The sequence below is a fragment of the Lagopus muta genome, chromosome 1 (genome assembly GCF_023343835.1).
Source record: "Lagopus muta isolate bLagMut1 chromosome 1, bLagMut1 primary, whole genome shotgun sequence".
In the NCBI taxonomy this organism is placed as follows: domain Eukaryota; kingdom Metazoa; phylum Chordata; class Aves; order Galliformes; family Phasianidae; genus Lagopus; species Lagopus muta.
In genome coordinates, this window is record NC_064433.1 from 79,339,317 (window position 1) to 79,359,623 (window position 20,307).

The window sequence follows — 20,307 nt, forward strand, 5'->3', positions numbered from 1 at the left end:
GTGTTAGCAACACTTGACACAGCATGAAGAGTTGTAGTACCACTCAGATTGACAGATGCTTAACTACTGGCAATCTTCTATTGCACATAAGACTAAAACCATATATGTATATTTCCAAGCTGGGTATGGAGGCTTTGTGCTTGTATTTTCAGTTAGATGTCTCAATTATTCTGAAGAGGAACACTGTGCAGAAGGGAACTCATTGGACACTTGACTTCAGCTCTGATATGTCCACCTAATAGAGATCACAGAATTCTTTTTTTGTTTTTTTCATTGATTTATTTTCTCAATCATCCCTATCTCCCCTAATTCAGAAACCATTCAGCATCTTGCACCTGTAAAACTACTATACACAAGAAGGTTTCAGAATCATTGAACTGTACACAACATCCCCAGGTGGAAGGGACCCATAAGGATCACTGAATCCAACGTCTGGCTCTACCCACAACCACCCAAAACTCAAACCCTTTGTCTGAGAGCGCTGTCCAAACACTCCTTGAACTTGGTTATTATTTTGTGTTCTACATGGAAAGGGTCATGGCTCTTCTGCAGTGAGGGCTTCATTACAGTGTGGTCCAGCAAGAGCTATCAGCATTCAGAAAAGCTAAGAGCAATAGGTCTACCCACTGATTTTGCTTTTTTGCCATGTTCTCCAATCTGGGAGCCTCCTCTCACTATCCATCCGCTGCAGATTTCAACATTACAACAGAGACCAGCTTACACGTGGTGAACCTGAACACGGAGTCAGTGTCTTCCTCCCTTCCAGCCTGTCACTGGATGCTCCTGCTTCCCATGTGTCTGCTGTCAATATAGAACATCTGCAAATGCTGTAGGACGAGGAGGTAAGCTTCAAAAGAGAAACTGATAAGCATACACCTTATGTACACATTAGAGGCTATGAGTCTCTAATACAGTTCACTTCTGCTAGGCCACGTTCACGTCTTCTTCTACCCCCTGAGAAGCAGCACAAGCCGTGCTTGCACTCCCTTTACTCACATAATCCTACTGCACTGTGTGTTACCTACAGTAAATGCTACTTACTGGGAACACCTTGAACAGGGCTATAAGGAGCTGCCAGCCTGAGCAATCCCACCTAGACTGAGGAGCACTGGGGCCATCACAAAGCATAGGTCAACTGCCTGCAGGATTCATCAGTTTTGGGTGTGGGGCTCGAGAGGTAAACTGATGATGGAGAGCTATCAAAATAAATCAATCAATCAATCAGCTAAATTGAACACCTCTGTCCCTCCATGCAGAACAGTCACTGCAGATACAGACAGATGGCAGGGCATACTTTGTGCTCTCCTCCACCTTGAGCTGAGAGTCAGGCAGTGCCACAAAATGAAGCCAGTTGTTCCTTTGTATTTCTTATCCCTGCCAACAACAGGATATTTTGACTTCAGAAAGAGATTAATTGTGGCAGCACAGATGACTAAATAATGAGGAGGAAAAGAGGGAGATTAGTGCTATTGGAAAGTTCCAGTTCAGAATTAAACCCAGTTTTTCAACAGTTTCACCTACATAGGGAAAATCTGCCTTATTGTTTTTAAATAGGTCTCTTATCTGGCACTTCCTATCTACCACTGCAGCATTGTCTGTAACTATGCTAACCTATTTCACAGGATACTTTCAGTAGTACTTTCTAATTCGACTTTGATCTGTTCATCTTAGGTCAACATTTCTTTAGGATGAGAAAATTTTCTTTTTTTTTTTCTCCTTGGGAAGACAGGCAAGCTTCAGCAAAACCTGTACCTTTTCTGAGAAAGCACCTACTGGAAAAAAAGGCCACTGTGGCAAAACTCAAAGATCTTTCCTTTGTTCTTTTTGTGACCTCCCTTAGGATGGAGTCTCAGAACTTTATTAAGCAGCAGCATTTGTCAGGTCTTGGGAACTCATGCTTTGGTCTAGAAGAGGCAAGCAGACCTTGAGACTGAAGATACTTTCCACACGCTCAGTAAAACCATCACCTGAAAATTAATATAAGGCTCAAACTAAGGGGGAAGGGGAAAAGACAGAAGGAAAGAATGAGCAAACAAAACCCCAAATTCTATTTGAGGAGCTGCTCAAATAGGTACTACACACTGAGTAAGGTGGGGAAGTAATTCTGGGTTGAATTTATTAACCTATACAAGTACAGAATGCTCAGTTATTGCTGCAAACAGATGGAAGTGGAGTATCTTTAAATGGCATTGTGCCAGCAAGGCTGCTATGCCACTACGGATAAAGGCACATAGCATTATATTTTCCCCAACTTACTAATCAGCAGCAGATGGACAAGCCTGGAGTGTACTGTCAACTCGTATCATAGCTCTCTGCATTCCTCGTTACCAGCCCCAAATAACGTTCAGGCTGCAATAATGTTTAAGCTGCAAAACAATGCTTGCATAGTGCTGTTAGTGCCATAATTTAGTCTCCAAACAGTAACTTGTTTATTTCTTTTCTCTTCTTCGAGGAAGGAAGTGCTTTAAAAACATTTTAGTCATTCCAAACATGTTAAGGAGAATTTCCCCTAAGGAAACTACACACTTTTCCATGAAGACAGTGAATGAACTGCAAAATGCTGGTCTCTGGCTCATAAATTAATCTACACCCTGACTCAGTTCCCCATATAGCAAGTGAAATGGTATTAAAATAGATATTGTTATTTAAACTGCAATGTGATAGCCTTATTTACTAGATACTGCCACATAAAAAACACATTATATGCCCAAGGCCCAGAGCAATAGCTACCACGTAGGAGATAAATGAACATTTCTTCCTTGAAGCACAGCCCGCAATGGCTGGTGGCAATGGTCCAGTTCAAGAATTCCACTATTCAAGGCAGCTTCTTGGGTACAGTCTTCATGCTGTGCTCACAGGCCTGTGCTCCCACTGGAAAGGAGGAAAGAGGGGAAGAAATCCCCTCCCAATTCCATAGGCATTTCCATGATTCATTTCCCACTGGGGAAGATGTTAAGTAGTGGTTCCCACTTGGCAGTGACCAGACATCCTCTCGATCCTCTCTCTGTTCAGACAGCATAAGGCTTTTTGTCCTACTTCTTCCACATTCAGGCACAACAGGCTCTGTCGAGGTCTCACTTGTGACACAAACTCCATTTCACCGCACCGAAAATTTCTCACTTGCACTGGAGCTGAAGGGGAAGGACACAACACGTAATTGCTCAGTACACGGCTCCTAAGCTCTAGCACACAAATTTAAAAGTTCTGCAGGAGGGAAAGCCTTGCAGCAGCTGCTTGACATCTCCTAAACTACAAAGGACAGGAAGATTAACAAATACAAGAAGAAACAGACATTTTATGTTGTGAATTGCTATGGACAATGTGCTGCTTGCTGAGCTGTGCACACTGCTGCTGCACTGAGCTCTGTATCTTTTCTTACCATCAGCAATCTGGCCTTACAGAGTTACATAATATCCCCAAGACAGTGTCAACAGCAGAGCATCTTTTGGTGAGCCTAACAAATCAGCCTCTGCATGCCTGGACCCACACCCATATGGCTAGGTATTAGCAAGGTGGCTTGAAGAGAACGTCCCCTTAAATGAGTAACTGCACAGCTGTGGCAGCATGAGCTCAGACATCACTACCCATGAATTTAAAATCCTTCAGTGTTTCAATTTCTGTGGCCGTGGTGAGGATTTCCAGACCTATGCTTAATTCTACCTTCTGTCTTGTTTAAGGCCAATTCTGCCTGCTGTCTTGCCTAAGGCCAAAAGCCACTTTGTTTGTAAGTAACTCTGGCCTTCTAGGCCACAAGGGCATGATGCTGGCAAATGGCCAACCTGTTGTCCACCAGGACACCCAGGTACTTCTCTACAGAGCTCCCTTCCATGAGGTCAGCACCTAAGCTCTACTGATGCATGCTGTTTTTCCTCCCCAGGTGTAAGACTCTGTATTTGCCCTTGTTGAACCTCACCAAGTTCCTTTCTGCCCAACTCTCCAGCCTGATACCCTTGAACAATCACTACCCTGGCTAGATGATGTATTTTCCACTTAAAACTTGAACAGAAGTATTCCGAGTTTGTCACCACAATAATGATGATTCAATACTATTTTAATATGCTTTTGTGTAAAGTAAAAGCAGTAAGTGTCACTTTATACAACAATATTAATTGTTGTATTTTTTTGTATTGTAATTGCTGTCTCTGTATTTTTTGCATCCATGGAAATTCCTTGGAAATCCTCCAAAGGTCTTGTTTTGCAGGCAGAGAAGGCAGCTCCCCTTCCCGAGTGGTGAAACAGCTTCTAGCTTCCTTCCCACACCCATTATTACAAAAGCCAACAGTGTTTGCTCACCAGGCTGCAGGACTTTGGAGGGCTTCCTGTCTAGGCTGAAATCCAGCAGAATAGGGCGACAGATGAGAGAACTCCTGCAGAGGTTCCTTAAGTAGCAAGCAATGGGATCCTCCAGTTCCTCCACACACTGAGGAAGGAAAGGGTGTGTTGTCAGTATGTGTGGAGGGGGGCAGGGAGCCCCTGAAACACCCACAGCAAAAGGAAATCCAGTCCCAGTGAAAGTCACACCCTGCATGCAGCAGTCCCTGCCTGAATAACCCACTCACCCCAGTCCCAGTAGTTTCTCCATACTGAATGAACAGGCTGCCTCTGCTCTGCACACAGCTTTGCACAGCTTCCCACTCAAGAAGGCTCAGGCCCAGCATTGCTGCCACATGCTGGTTCCTGCACAGCACCAAAGCTTCACCTGTTCCATCCTCCACCAGCACCCTATGGAGAGAGCAGGCAATGAAGAAGTGGAGGGAGGTCAGAACAACACCCTGCCCCATCACAAACATCACCTCCCAGGCAACAAGTCCCAGTGAAGAGAGGTTTGTCTACCTCTGGGAAGTCATGAGGAATCTCAACTCCTATCTTCACTATTCTGTCCACATCCCATCCACAACTGCCCTGTCCCCTCCCGTGTCACACCATCTGTCCCCTCCTACCCACCTCTTCCCATGTCCAGCCTCTACATGCTTACCGTGCACTGGCTTGCCTCACTCCAGTGTGTGATGGACAGGGTGGACTGTGTCGGGTGCACTTCCCCTGAAGGAAGAGTAAAGCTACAGCTATGTATGGGTGGCTACAAGAGAGAAGGTGAATGGCCACTGTTTCTTTTAACTCCCCTAACTAACTATGCAAAGGAATAAAGAACTTCACTGTATTTTCAGTGGGTGCCTTGAGAAAAGTTCTTCTTGAGAAGAAAAAACATACTGCAAGGTGTGATACACCTCAAGAGCAGAGCACAGTGCATGGCAGGATTCTCCTCTGAAAGTCCTCACTTTACCCCTGCTCCTCACTGCAAACCTGCCTGATACCAGATGCATATTGGAGAAGGATCAAAATGACAACTGATGAGAAGTACGCAAGTATTTTTCAGACACTACAATAAAGGGTTCTAGGTTTAGATAGGAACTTATTTCTTCTACGTGGTAGCATAAAATATATGAGTAGAAAGTCTGCAGGTCTTCTGCCAGATTCTCTCTGGAAGCTTCCATACCTCTTTGAAGATGCTGCTGCAAAGAGAGCAAACCCACTGCAGGGAGAGAGTCAACACACAGGACACATGGCACAAAATCCGTGCCTGGGGCAGGGTTTGTAAGTGATGTTGCAAGTTGGATATAAACACCAGTGAAGGGGATGAGGCTCTTCCTGCACAACTAGAAGAAACAGGACCATGAGAAACTTGCAACAGGAAATCTTCAGGACACTGAGAGGTGGGAACAGAACCTGGACTCACCTGGAGGTAAAAAGTTGATGAGAAGCTGGGAGAGACAGGATGGTCACACAGCTGGAGGCAATGTATGCACAGTAAACATTATGGAATCTGCAATATGAGAGCGCAGATGTCAGAAACAGCTCATAGAAAACAAATGGCTTGTTGTTTTTTGTTTTTTGTTTTTTTTTTTTCCCAGGTGGCTGGTCTGGTAATCTGACATGGTAGGAATGTCATTTATAGTAAGGGCTGGAGACTTAGGCAAGTGTGGACAAGGGATAAACCCAAAGAAGAGGGGAGATCATTTCAAAGAAAGGCAGGGAGGTCAGATCCAGTCCAGGACCAGAGTACCTTGAGATTTTGCGTTCCAAGTTCTGAAAGAGGATCTTGGCTCCAGGTAGCAAACCCCTGAGATGCTGCAGATAGGTTGCAGCAATGTAAATGTCCAGCACAACAGGGGAGCCTGCAGCAGCTGAAATGCTGAGCTTCACACTGTGATCACTGGCCAGCAGACTCCCTGGGAAAGCACAGAAAAACATACATCATGAGAGCTCAAACACAGACAGCTTAGTCTGCCTCTTAGCTGAATTTGCTGGAGGTGTTTTCTTCGCATCACAACAAGGCTACTGTTTCACCTCAAATGTTTTCCATGGTCTTACCTTTCTGCTTTCTAAGGCTGAGAGTCGCAGATGGCTTCTCATTCTTAGGAGAAGCACACAGGGTCCTCTCTACTATCTCTCCACAGAAAGAAACAAGGGAACCTCTGAAACTGAGAGCAGACCAGAATCGTTGGATTTCTGTCTTGGAAGACGAAGGGAGTGGAATAAATCCTGATCCAAAGATTGCAGCAACAAAGAACAGGGTGAAGAGAAGTGCTGTTATTTAAGTCTGGCTTCAGGGGAGCTTACCCTTGGGCACCCCACTACTAGATTTACAGCAGCTTGCTGCAGCCTAGCCTACCAAGAGGTCTCTGAAGTCACTTCTGCTTTTCCAGGCATGGGAGAATTGAAAAGGAGAGAGACATCCTAGCTTACCCTTCTGTTTAACACCATTATTAGAAGAAGCCAAGCAGGGGAAAACTCAACTTACCATAAGGCACTGGTGAATATTTCAGTGCATGTGCAGATTAGATGTGCTTTGAAAAGAAAAGCTTCTTACATCATTATTTACTTAAGCAAGTTAAACAAACAAAAAACCCAAACCCCACAAACTTCACACATTTACCCCCATTTTCCCTGCTGCACCTGTTTCTACTTTTGACAAGAATTTAGCATAGGTTTTTGGCACCTACTCTACACCAGCAGTTGGCTCAAACTTTTTCTGGACACCATTTTGCAGCTTTGTAACCTGCAATTCCTTTAAGCTTTGATAAACAAGATAGGTTCACAGCCAGTGCTATCTGCACACAAAAATATTTCCAAACAATATCTCTAGAGCAGCAAATTCATTATTCATTAATTATTCATTTTTAATATTGTACTGTCTTCAAAAATGACCAACACTACCTCGTTCCCTAAGGCAGTCACATCAAGTATAAGGCAGACCAACAAACCTGTTGCTAAGTATTTCTGGAATGGAGGAAACTCTCTGATCCATGCCTGTCAGTGCTGCCCTGGCTGCCAGCTGGAAATGAGAGAGACACAGATTTGGTTTCAATTTATAGTAGCCAAAGCAGTAGAGACAAATTTTGCATGCTTAGAGTTCCTTTACATCAAACAACTGACGGTTCCTCCTCAGATTAATTCCAAGGCAGGAAAATATGAGGCCCAGCAGTAATCTTTTATGGGGCTTATCTCCTGTCTTGTTAACAAGAGACTCTATATCAACAATTTTCTGAGCTAGTTCTGGAGAGAACAGGAAGTCAGCTATGAAAGCCCAGAGCAGTAAAGTTGCTGCAGTACCTGGCACTCAGCTGGGAAGGGGAGCCATGTCTCATGCTGTAAGTGCCAGTTATCTTGGACAGGCAGGCATAAAGGGCAGGATGGCCTGCCTAGGAACTCTGCTGGCACAGGTGGAAAACTGAGCTTGTCAAACACTTCCAAGTCCTGAAAGAAGAGCCATAATGCAAAGAAAATTATTATCAAAGGAAGATGAAAGCAAAAGAGGACTGATAAGAAACAATAATTTAAAGAAAAAAAAACCAAAACACTGAACTCAAAGCTCTGAGAGTTTTAACTAAACACAGAATTTGGCAAGACAGATGGGAATTCCACACCTTGCAAAGAGCTTAGTCACTGACACTTCATCTCCCATATACAATTTAGTCTCCTCCAATGGGAAACTGTAAGATAACCTCTGCCTTACCGAGCAGTGGGGCACAATGAAGCGATACAACCCATCCAGATGCAGAAATGGAAACCATTGCAATGACTTCCCCATAAAAAGCAGTAGTGCCTGGTGGGAGATGGGGAGAAAAAGAGCAAAAGTGATGAGAAATGTTAGGAAAAAAAAGTGAAAAATGAAAAGCACAGCAAAACTGCAGCAAGTCCAGCAGATGATTGACTAGTAAATTTGGCACCATCAAGGACAAGGTGAGGTGAATATATTTACAGGATGTTGATGGTGAGGAGATTGAACCCCCTTGCAGTGGCAGAAGGAAGTTACCTGCATAAACATACTCTTCTACTCAACATAAATCACCCTCCCATTGATTAGAAATCTAGATCTGCAATTTACCACGTACCCAGCTACCAGCTGTATCAAACCACCCACCGAAGCCCACTCCTGCCTCACCTCTTGCCGTGTCATGCCCTCTCCTCCATCATGGCTGGCCTCCTCTAGCTCAGGCAGACTCTTGGTCTCTCTAGGGTGGCTCCACAGCTGAGGTCTGCCCAGCCACAGCACCGTGGCTTGAAAACTGCGCTGTGGCTCCTGTTCTTCTCCACCTCCTTCTCTGAGTAACTGGTAGTTGCGCAACATAAGCCCCTCTTTCTGGGTAACCAGGAATAGGTGAGAAACACAGCTGGTTCTTCCAGTGCTGCTCTGGCCCCTCTGACAGCCTTCATCTCCACCAGGATCTGGGGTGGGATCCTCCAATTTCAGCACTTTCGCCTCCGGGGTTTCCAGATCAGATGTTGAGCTGCCATCATTCTTTTTCCTGCTGTTACTCCGACAATCTTTCTGTATTTGTCCTTCCACGGAATGGAGAACCTGAACATCCTCAAAGTAGAACTGCACATAGATACTGAAATGACAAACAATGAAAGCAATGAAATCCTCTCCTCCTGACAGGTAGCTGTCTAAAACAAGCAACTATCTGGAAGTAAGCGCTCAGCAGATATTCAAAAGGGAAGCAGGAAAGGGTGAAATGGAGGGCAGCTACCAGGCTGGATGTATTCGGAACAAAATAGACATGGTGGATTTATTTCCAATAAAGATCTTGTTCCTGTAACTAGCAAAGGACTTCAGCACCAAAATACTGTGCCAATATGCAGTTTTACCATAATCCAAAATTGCTATGAAACTGCAGAGTAATGATTTTACTAGGGCATCAAATAAAGGAACCCACCTGGTTTTTTTCTCTCTCACATGCTCTGAATTTTCTAGCTGCTCCCAGGAAGGAAAATCACTCTGAATGAACCTCTCCACTACAAGTTGATAGTTCTCCACCTGCAAGAGTGATCCTGCAAACACAACAGAGAAAGGAGTTGAGCTAATGAAAGGAGAACATAAAAAAAGCAAGCTCAATTTCCTCATTTTAAAGTCATGAGGCCAGGCAGTGACATTTCAGCATCTTCACACCAAGTCTTTTCTTCCTTGTTTTGGAGCTGGATGGCAGAGCACCACAATTTCAGCACCTTCAAATTTAGTTCTGTGGAACATACCTATGAGAGCTGTATTGGCAAAGGGGCTACTATCCCTATGGGAAATCACACAGGGAAGTGTGCCACTGCTGTCCTGCAGCTGGAGGGAACTTCTCCTGGAGGAGACTCGCAGCACACCTAGTAGGATCTGCATGAGAAAGGAAGATGTACAAAGTATCAAACACTTCCCATATTCAAAAGCTAGAAAACTGTGTGCATGGCAGCAGCCCAAATTCAGGCTGTATTCAACACAGCACAGGTAAGAAAATCAGCATCATTGCCAAGCAAAAGGAACAGGCACTCATCAGAGTGGGCAAAAAGACAGTGGCTGTGCTGGAAGGCATTAGGAGAACTGGGAGCTCTCAGGGTGCCAACAGTAAAGAGAACTAGGCACTTACCAGCCGGGGCTGGAAACTTCCTGCTGAGAGTGTGCAGTAGGACCAGGCCAGCCTGCGATTCAGCTCTTGGGTGCCCATGTGTTGTGCCTCTAAGGGGGAGAGCAGCTGGGATGGACAGAAGCCTTCCCAGCCCTTCTGTTCTGCTACACGACCCAGTGCTGACAGAGATGGGACCTGGTATGGGGGATCCAGGGTCAGATACTAAGGGGGGAAAAAAAAAAAAGATCAACAGTTTCTTCCCATCAAATAAACTAAGAACAGCTCACAGTGCATTTACCTTCTGCAGGGGACAGTGATGTATTTTTGCTAGAATTTCTTGATAAATATCTCTTGTTTCCCTTCTGTCTGGTACCACAGCTTGCAGAACTGGGACAAGGAATTTCTCTGCAGGTCCAGGGTTTTGGTGTATAGAGCTAAGCAACAGTCGCTGGTGCCCAAAGAAACAAGAAAACCTGAAAAATTTTAAAGCAGTTAGAAGCAGTAGCAATCCCAATTTTAAAGCGGGTTTCGCATGTAAGTCAGGAATTTTTTCTGCTTGTTACCAGTGAATGTGCTGTGCAGGGCAAGAATTAAGGAGAGCGTAAAAAGAATGCAAAGTGGTGAGAAAAGGAACATCTGAAGGTGAAGCAGATTGATGTCAGGCAAGCAGACAAGGAATAAAAAGCCATGAGAAATAGACAGATTGGCAACATCTCAAGACTCAAATGGACAAAAAAAAACACATAAAGAAAATCTCCTTGTAAGTTACACAAATGGATCTTCATGCATTTTAACTAGACTTGATATGTTTATTTGTGTTAAGTATACTTGGTTTTCTTTCACAGGATGCAAGTCACAAGACAGAACAAAATAACCACAGATTGCTCTTGTTCTGATACTTTCTTTGCATTCAGATCCTTTCAGAAGGATACCTCATCACTCTGAACACCCACAGGTGATCATGCTGCCAGTCAAAATAGTTTTAATAACAAAAGATGAAATCAAGTAAAAAGAGATAGTGACTAAGCAATGGAACAACTTTCAGGCAGTGGCAGAACTTAGTAATCACATTTAAAGCAAGTGGAAAACATAATAAAAAAATGAAACTGATAGCTAGCAACATTCTGGGAACAGAACTAAAGTTGACATAAGCACGCGTGGGAAAATCTGCTAGAACAAAGTTCCTCCAACAAGTGCTCACATTACTGATGATACTGAGCAGTTGCTGCCACTCTTGTGAGGAGCTAGGAAATAAGAGCCTTTGTATCATCTATAATCTGGTTGTAGAAGCAGTTTCCAGCTACAGCCACAGTGCTCAAGTTCAAATCTGCTGAGCAAATCAGATTGGAAGGCACTCATCCCTACAGTGCTTCCATACTCCAGAACAAGGCTTCATAGGTGGGGACAGGTCAGCACATGCTCTGGAGTGCTGCAGCTTATGGAAAGCAGTGGGCTTACTGTACATGCATTTGAAAAATAATCATGAGTTCTTCATTAGAGCAACTACAAGTGCAGGCTTCATTAGATGTGGAATCCAGATAAACAGCTTAAGCCAGTAAACCAGACACAATTGCTGCTGCCATTAGTCTACAAGCACATAAGCTTTGTGAACCTTTGGTCTGGAAGATGCTCAGGTAGCTTACAAAGCACATCTGCACATTGTCTGACTTCAGAACTGTCCTTACCTCTCCTTAAATGTCTCCAGAAGGCTCACCAGCCAGAGGTAGAGTGGCATACCAAGATTATAGCGGAAGAGCAACTGTAGGTAGAGATTTCTTGAAGTGACTGGTGGGTGGTAAGGAGTGCTGAGCCTTGAAAAACTCCTCAGCAAGACAGTGCTGTTCAAGCAAGCGCCAAGTACAATGAAAGGAGAGGATACCAGAGGCTTCTGTAGGAGGTGGACATCGATGAGCTGAGATAAAACAGACATTACGACTTCATGGAGGAGTATAGTTTGCCTTCGCTCTCCCAAACCATCACCTCACTCTAAATCCTTTTTCACTTTGCTGGATTGTCTGTGAACTGTAGACCTGAAGGACCTGGCACCGCTTAAGGAGGAATCAAATAATTAGCATTTCAACTTTCATGACCAAGTTCATTAAGCAAAATCCCTGATTTTGTTTCAGGGACTTGTTGAAAAACTTCCAGTGTTCCTGCAGCCTTTTGTTGACCCACACACACTTGCAAGCCATCTCTGGGGGCGTAAGTATTTTTCACTGAATGCTTTAAGTTTTGGTAGCAGGGAGGCTCAGGGGTGGCCTCTGTGAACAAAGCCCAGAAGTCACCTTAAGTCAGGTAACAGCCAGCTCCAGCTGGCTCCAAAAATGACCCACTGCTGGCCAGAGCTGAGTCATGAGCAGTGCTGAGTGTGAAGAAGAAAAAATGCTGCACAGGAATGGCTGGGGAAAGGAGTGAGAAAATGTGAGAGAAATATCCCCGCAGACACCCAGGTTTTTGCAGGAGGGCAGAAGGTGCTACAGGAGCAGAACAGAATTTCTCTGCAGCCTGTGGAGAGGCCTGTGGTAGAGCAGGCTGTCCCCCTGCAGCCCACAGGCACCATGCAGAGCAAATCTCCATGTGCAGCCTACAGAAGAACCCACCGTGTAGCAGTGGATGTGGCCTGAAGGAGAGCCCCCACAGAAGCAGTGTTTCAAGAACTGCTGCCCTTCAGAAGTGTTCCAAGCTACAGCAGAGGAAAAGTGTGAGAAGGCAGAGACAAAAGTGTTATTTCCCATCCTCCTGTACAACTCAGGGGCAGGAACTGAGGGAAGAAGAGGCAGAAGAGTCAGAAGCAGTAGAGTGAAGTTGAGTCTGGGAAGAACAGAGGAAAGGTAGGTGGTCTGAATTTCATTTTTCTTTCTCAGTGTCTTACTCTATTCTTCACTGGTAATAAACTAAGCTTCCTCACTTTGAGTCTGTTCTGCCTGTAATGATGAGTGATCTCCCCCTCAACTCAAAAGCTTCTTTTCCCCAGTATTATTTAATTCCTCTGTCTGCCTTAAGAGAAGTAATAGAGCAGTCTGTTTTGTGGTTGAACAAGATCAAAACCCTGCTGTACTTCATAAGTCTCTCAACTTTACCTCCACACATGCTCCTGGTCGGATTCCACGTGCAGAGTTCAACAACTGCTGGTAAGCAAGGCACAAGCAGACTTTGTTATCGAGCTCATAGAGACCAGCTTGGGCATTGAGTATTTTGGTGACAGTTCCCTACATAAAAAGTGAACAGAAAGTTATGTGAGTTTATTCCAGAATGTAAGAAACTCATAGGCCTGAGCAAAAAGAAAATAAATTCATCATGACAATGAGATCTTGCTAGACCATGAGTAGGTAAGGGTTAATGCTATGAATCCTTACCACATACGAGATGATCTTGGACTCTTTCATTAATCCTGGCCACTCTTCAGCGCTCAGCTCTGAGGAGTCACTGAAATGCTCTGTGGTCTCAAGTGAAGCTGACAGAGAGGATTCTCCTTGCCAAGAACTGTCCAATGCCTGCTCCTTTACCTTCTCTGCACAGTAAGGCAGAAGGCGGGAAGAAATACTGGTGACAAACATCCTTTGCCCAGATTTCTTCAGGCTGGATATACTCAGGCCTGTTATCGTGTACCTGTGGCCCAACTGGAGGGTATGGTGCCACGCCAGCTGGTTGGGCTTCTGGAGCAGAGAGACCAAAAGTGACATCAGCATCTCCTCCACTGGAAAAATATTCTTCCCACATGAAAAACTCTCCTTTTGGGAGGATCACCTCCTCCTTTTAGCAAAAGAGTGGTATCTGCAAGACTCTCAGGGGCACTGCAATTGTAGTAGGGAGGAATGTTGTATTTCTTTAGCAGGAAATACCAATAGACTTATCTATGAGGGCTGCTCTGAAAGTAATGCCTTCTATTTTATTATGTTGCTCACAATGTCAGAGAAGGCTGAGCCTTCTCACCAACATTCTGTTACAAGTTGTTGCCATGCAACAGATGGCAGCAGAGGGGCAGTCTGACAGAATGGAGTCTGACAGAAACGCCTATGAAGCAAAGCTGTGTCAGTGAATTCTTCCATGTGGAAAAATGGCCCCCATTGACATTCATTGATGCTTGCTGGACAGCTATGAGACCAAACAGTGGATGTGAGCACAGAGGCAGTGGGTGGTGTGTTTCAGCAGCAGTGATGGCAACAGTGGGTCACCTCTGCTGGTTCAGATTTTGACCTGCGTGGCATGCAGGCTCCTGTTCATCACTGGCAAAAATGCACAGCTAATGGTGGTGACTATGTTGAAAGAGCGCTTTGTAGCTAAGAACCAATTCTATCAGTGTTATTGTACTCTCTGTATCTGCAGTAGTTTCCAAGGAAATAAATAGGAGGCATTACTTCTGAAGCGATCAATGCGTAAGGATCATTGTAGACTGTGTGGAATAAGAAAAAAAAATAGCATCAGTAGTTTTTACTAGGGCAAATAAATCACTGAAAGGAAAGGGCCAAACTTTGAAAAATGGATTAACCAACACATACGCAAATATGGATGGCAAATTTCTGGGTAAAATTACAAGGACTTACTTACCTTCACCAGAACAGGGACCCAAACAACTGAGGTGAAGCACTTCAAAAATAGAAAGAAAAATGTCTTCTGGTGAATACAAAGGAGAGGGCTGAGTCTGGACAATTCACCTGCCACACTGAGCTTTGATCTCTTCTTACAAGGAATCCTAGAAGGCAATTGAGGAAGCAAAGAAAAATCAGTCAAGGACTCAGAAGTATCCCAAAAACAAGATACACAAATATGTAGAATGCACTTTTCTAGAAATAATGGATCTAACAAAGTAATGCTGATCATCTGTCAGAGAGTTTTTCGAAACAAACTTATTTCAAACATTACTTCAATTTTTATACTAAATCACTTCAACACTTTAAAAAACCATAATATTTGAAGACAACAGAGCTATTACAAAGATTCATGTTCCAAGACAAGAGTCAGATTATAAGAACCTTTACTGCAGACAAGAAGCTAATCATAGGTCCAAGTGGGGGATAAAAAAGTCACAAGCAATTCTTCAGCAGAAAACTGAGCTCAGTTTTTGCAGGTCCATACCAGTGGTATGTATTAATTTCATACTGAAAAGTAACTCTAGGTTCTAATAATAATTCTTTTTCACTATGGGTTAAAAAAAAATTAAGAAAAAAAGCAGTGCTAATCAAAATAGTGAACAGTAAAAAATTCAGTGAAAGTTCTTTTGAATGTTTTCTTCTCATGCTTTTTTTAGAGTATCAAAATATACGAGGAAATAATTTCTCTTATTCTTGCAAAACACAGACTAAAATTTCAAGTAAACTCCTGGAAAACAGTTTATTAGTGAAAAGTAGCATTATTATACAACTTTGACTTCCATCACTCACTGTCCTGCTTCCACCTCTGGCAGAGGCTTAACAAAGTGCTTCCTAAGCCAAATGCTCTTCACAATACCTGAGAAACCAGAGCAGCAGCACTACGATGCAGTTGGCCATGCTTGGTGTTTACCTGGAGACAAGGAGTGGCTCAGCCAACGCTGGGTAGATGACTGGGATGGTCTCAGACACTTCCTTTGGGAGGCGATTTACTGGCACTGGATCCGCCAGGATTTCTATGTATCCTGCTGCACTGTGGTCAGTCTGTGGTATATATGCCCAGCTTGGGAAAAGGAACAGTGACTCCAGCCACTCCAGTTCAAAATGCAGCAGCTAAGGCAAAAGACAGTGAAAAAAAAGCTTGAGATGAATTAAGCATTATTTACAGCATTATTTACAAAGTTAATCTACTAATTTGCCCTTGCACAAGCATCATAAATTCTTATTCTACTTCTGGGCTTCATTATTAAATGAGAGCAATGTCTTCTGTCCACTTCTCTGTCTTGCACAGAGAACTTCTGGCCTTCCAGACACAAATCTGGAGACGTGCTGAGCTCCACACATTTCCTGGATTACACATATTCCTTTGCAGTAAAGTCATAATTCACTGTAAGACTTCATTATTTCCAGACTATTTTTCTAGAATTCTAATCTCCTTTCTTTTCTCCTGTGTTTTCAGTTAGAAGTTGATACCAATACAACTAATGCAGTTTTTCACCCAGTCTTCACCTCCCTGGAAGGCACAACCTCACTGTTCTTTCATTCCCATTCTATCAGTTATTTTGTATTTACATTCCCTTCCTATGAAGACTTTTCATCCAATATCACTGTCACACAGGTTATTATTTCCTGAAAGTATGTCATCAATGCATCAATGAACGACCAGTACACCTCTCCAGAAGGTTATTTCTGCTCAACAAACACAGACCTCCATGTCTCAGGCCACCTCGTGCAGTTCAAGGTGTAACAGAACTATACATTAAACTTACTTATCTTTTTAATCCATGACAGTAGACTTGATATTTGCTCTCCTAGCAATGACAAATTTGACACGTTCTGTCTGTCCTTTCTCTAGGAAAAGAATCTGATCTGAACATGCTGTTCTCCTGCTTTTTACAAAAATGCATTATCTTCTCAGTACAGACTCTGGCAAACCATCTGAAATCTGCAGTGTTCTGCGATACAGCCCCTGAAGGGGAAATAAACACAGACTCCCTCAGGCCAAGGACATACCTCACACGCAATTATCCCAGTATTGTCTTTCACATAAAGACAACCATCTTTGTCCTCTTGCCTTCCATCGGTTAAATAGCCAAACAAGATCAGGTAAGCCCTTGGCAAAGAGCTGTGCATGGGTAAAGCACCTTGTCCTTGGTGAGCCCATTCTTTAAATTTGTTAGTGCTAAAGGTCAGGTGGCTGCAGCACGGAGCACGCTGTTGATGCTTTAGGTCAGAGATGGAGATGAAACTGGAGGGAAACAAAAAAAAAGAAAGAAAAACAAGAACTCAGAAGGATGAACTCAGTCTGCAAAGTTGGGGGATTACAGTGATCAGTGCAGTGGACAAAGCCTGGCTAAGTCAGCAGAGCCTCAGCTGCTGGCATAGTTTGATATCATATGGCAAGAATCAACCCACCCACTGGCATTTATTAGGAATCTCTCACATCTCAGCTGATGTGTCAGTTCTGCCTGAGCATCCCCTCTGAAAACAGAGACAGAATGCTGGCTTAAAATATTAACTGAGAGTAAAAGAACATGTTTTCAAGTACACCAGTGCATGCAGTCCTGAATCTTTCTGCCTAAATTCTTGGCTTTGGCGAGGTAGGAGAAATACTGTCAGGTAACCACCACAATTGAGGCTGATCCCAGCTGTCACGCTTAGACTGACCATAGTAGTGAATAAGGGAGAACAAGACAGTATCTTCACAGGAGTCTAACCTTTTCAGGGTTTATGCAACATAGTAGTATTCATCATCACTGTTTACATCCTGGCTGTCTATGCTAGAGAACAAAAGTCCTTTGTCTGCACTAAGGTTAAAGAGCTACTACAAACTGGTTTCCATCTTGTGATTTTGATAGCTTTCCACTGAGGTTTCCACTGAGGTTAGCTGACAATGTTAGGTTGTGAAACAGCGGCTGTATTCACAACACCCACTTGCTCAGTGGCAGAAAATAATCTAACTCGGAGAATATGAATTTGAAGAATTTCACATGATTAGTCAGGTATCAAAGGTTCAAAGCCAGAAATGAATCCAGACAAGTGATGGGTCAGAATAAGCTGTAAACTGTATTCACATTAAAAAAATAATCAGAAGAGTTAAATGTATGCAGGTACTTGTGTATTTGACAGGAACCTGAACTGGAAATGGATTATCTGAAAAAGATATAAGTAAACTGCTGCACCTTCAGCGACAGAGCAAGCTGGGATTAATACTGATGCCTTTGACCTACAAGGAGAACACAGTGCCACCCCTGTTTCAATTATATGTACTGATCATTTTCTGGGAGAAACCAAAACAACGGCAGTACACTGGATCCTGGTTGTCACATGCAGCTAAATCCTGGACCCTACAATGCTCTAAATCTTGACAGCTAGCTGTGGGCACAGCCTACTCACAAACAAACAGCCCACTGACCTCACACAAGCCAGGGGCTTTAACAGACATTCCCTCAACATGGGTTGGAGCTGGAGTTAAATAAATTCAAGTGTGCTGGACCTTCTAGTCTAAATCCCTCTCAGCATAATGAGGGCGGTGAGATGCTAGCACAGGCTGCTCAAAGAATCACAGAATCATAGAATTGCTCAGGTTGGAAAAGATCTTGAAGATCAAAGAGTCCAACCGCAGCCTAACCATACTACTGTAACAACCTTTCACTAAACCATGTCCCTGAGCACCACATTCAAATGATTTTTAAACACATCCAGGGACGGTGACTCAACCACCTCCATGGGGAGCCTATTTCAGTGTTTAACAACTCCTTCTGTAAAGAAGTTTTTCCTGATATCTAAATCTTTCCTGGTGCAACTTGAGGCCATTTCCCCTTGTCCTGTCACCTGTCACCAGTGAGAAGAGGTCAGCCATGCTCTCACTGTAAGCATCTTTATGATACTGGAAGAGAGCAATAAGGTCTCCCCTTGGCCTTCTTTTCCCCAGACTGAACAGCCCCAGTTCCTTCAGCCTCTAAGAAAGAGAAGCTATGGGTGCCCCATCCTTGGAGGCATTCACAGCCAGGTTGGATGGAGCCCTGGGCAGCCTGAACTGGTGGCTGGCAGCCCTGCCCGTGGCAGGTAGGTTGAAATTGGACGGGCTTTGAGGTCTCTTTCAACCCAAGCCATCCCATGACTCTAAGCTGCACATTTTCATGATGGTAAGCACCCTAAAGCCCTTCACCATTTAAAGCCAGGACACCCCTATCCTGAACTGCTCATTTGTGAGAGCCCACTCTCGAGGGCGACCCTCACCTGGCTGAGCTGAAAGAGGCCGAGCCCGAGCAGCCCGGTGGGATCGAGCCTTGCAGCCGCGGCGCAGCGCAGCAGCCGTGTCCCGGCAAGGTGCCTCAGTTTGCCGGCACCCCAGCCTGCCGCAGACCGGCGGATGCGCCGTTCAGTCATACCGCAAGCGCCACGGGGGCGCGGCAAAGCCTAGGCGAGGCGTGCGGTTACCAGCGCTCAACACCCCCCCCACACCCGGCATCCGGAGAGGCCTCAGCTCAGCAGCGGGACCCCAGCTCCGCTCCACACTCCGCAGTCCCGTACGGCAACGCGACGGCCCGTCCACCTTACCTGTAGCCCAGCGGCAGGTCCCCGCCGCCCGCGCTCCTCACGCACCTCAGCACCGCGTCCAGTGGCGGCCGCTCCGTCCCGCCAGGACCCGGGCTGGCTGGGAGAGCCCGAAGAACAAAATCCCGAGCCGTCTGCAGCCACCGCTGCTCCTAGGGAGAAGCAGAAACACGGGGCTTCAGCTCGGGGAGGCGAAGGGAGGGGGGCCCACAACCCGCGGGTCACTCACCGCCGCGCTGGGCTCCGCCATGACAGCGTCGCCACAGCAACGCGCTCAGCCGCGCGCCCGCCGGTCTCCGCCCCCTCTCTCCATCTGGCCAATCACCGCCGCCCTCCTGGCGCTGCCTGCCCGCCCCCCGCTCCTCCCCTTAGGGGGGGTGGGGTCAGGGGCTGCGCGCCGCGCGTCGGCTCCGAAAAGGCCGCTGTGGGGGCCGGGTAGGACGGCTTGGTTTGGTGTGAAAAGCTAGGAGGCGGTGTGCTTGGGTTACCGCAAATGTCGAGCGTGCTGCGAGCCGTGTGGCTACTCTTCTGAAGTATCAAACGTGGGGGTTTGTGGGGATTTCTCTGCCACTCCCGCCATTCTCAATAAGCTCCTCTCTCCCCTTTCCCTGAAGCTCTATGCAGTCTGAGTTCTCATTCACTTACGTGACAGTCTGAGGTAAACTTGAAAAAATTCTGTGAGATTTGTAACTTTCTCCCGTGTGTTCCATCAGTGTGTGAATATTTTTCTCTTTAGGGCCTGTTCATTATTGCTCTTGCTCAAAGCAAGGACACAAACCAGACCAAACCTGCTAAGCCTCTTCCATCATCATCCCAGAGACAGATACTGCCCAGCTTCAAGCTGCCTGGCTGTTTGCAGCCTTGCTGGAACCCTCTTGCAGAGCAGTCAGAGCTGCCCCAGGTGTGGAAGTGCTGTGTGGTTACACAGCTCCAGCTTTGTCTCGTGCATATCCACTGCTGGCTCCTGTACAATAGATAAGCAAGCTCAGAGCAAAAGCAGGAACAGAGATTCGTGGCTTCATCTGAAACAGTTCACAGAAGGCTTAGTGTGGGTTGTGTGCATGTTTTTGGACTTACAAAACAGGAATATCCTTCCAAAACAAAGCATAGCAATTCAACTTCAGGCTGCAGCACAGAGATAACTGCAGTGTTCCCTGTCAGGAGCACTCCCTGTGGCAGGCTGTCCTCCCTTTCTGACAAATGGTGCACAGCTGTTCCCACATGTGAACCTTCCTGCCCATGGAACAAAACAACCAATAGACATAGTA

The 20,307-nt window shown here is 45.1% G+C and overlaps 1 protein-coding gene across 2 annotated transcripts; it reads right to left on the reverse strand.

Moving 5' to 3' along the window:
* Nucleotides 1–138: 138 nt before the first annotated feature.
* Nucleotides 139–19,365, reverse strand: CTC1 (CST telomere replication complex component 1). 2 transcript variants are annotated; one of them, XM_048927514.1, is made up of 24 exons: nucleotides 19,269–19,365; nucleotides 19,043–19,191; nucleotides 16,493–16,727; nucleotides 15,393–15,592; nucleotides 14,439–14,583; nucleotides 13,247–13,546; nucleotides 12,971–13,099; nucleotides 11,576–11,802; nucleotides 10,189–10,363; nucleotides 9,912–10,112; nucleotides 9,535–9,661; nucleotides 9,219–9,333; nucleotides 8,444–8,894; nucleotides 8,015–8,104; nucleotides 7,612–7,755; nucleotides 7,263–7,333; nucleotides 6,370–6,479; nucleotides 6,062–6,227; nucleotides 5,735–5,821; nucleotides 5,495–5,654; nucleotides 4,976–5,040; nucleotides 4,560–4,722; nucleotides 4,294–4,420; nucleotides 139–3,131 (listed from the first exon to the last, which is right to left on the reverse strand). In XM_048927514.1, exons 1-24 carry the CDS (start codon nucleotides 19,287–19,289, stop codon nucleotides 2,953–2,955), a joined length of 3,837 nt encoding a protein of 1,278 aa, XP_048783471.1. In that variant the 5' UTR covers nucleotides 19,290–19,365; the 3' UTR covers nucleotides 139–2,952. The 2 variants fall into 2 exon arrangements, with proteins under 2 accessions (XP_048783471.1, XP_048783478.1); XM_048927521.1 differs by lacking the exons at nucleotides 139–3,131; nucleotides 4,294–4,420; nucleotides 4,976–5,040 and having other exon boundaries at nucleotides 4,589–4,722.
* Between the last annotated feature and the right edge of the window lie 942 nt (nucleotides 19,366–20,307).

Coding starts and splice junctions, on each gene's coding strand:
- CTC1 (XM_048927514.1), bottom strand. CDS start 19,289: ATGGCGGAGCCCAGCGCGGCG. Junction 19,192..19,268: donor TGGCGGAGCCCAGCGCGGCG/GTGAGTGACCCG, acceptor GCTTCTCCCTAG/GAGCAGCGGTGGCTGCAGAC. Junction 7,756..8,014: donor TCATTGTGCCCCACTGCTCG/GTAAGGCAGAGG, acceptor CTCTTCTTTCAG/GACTTGGAAGTGTTTGACAA.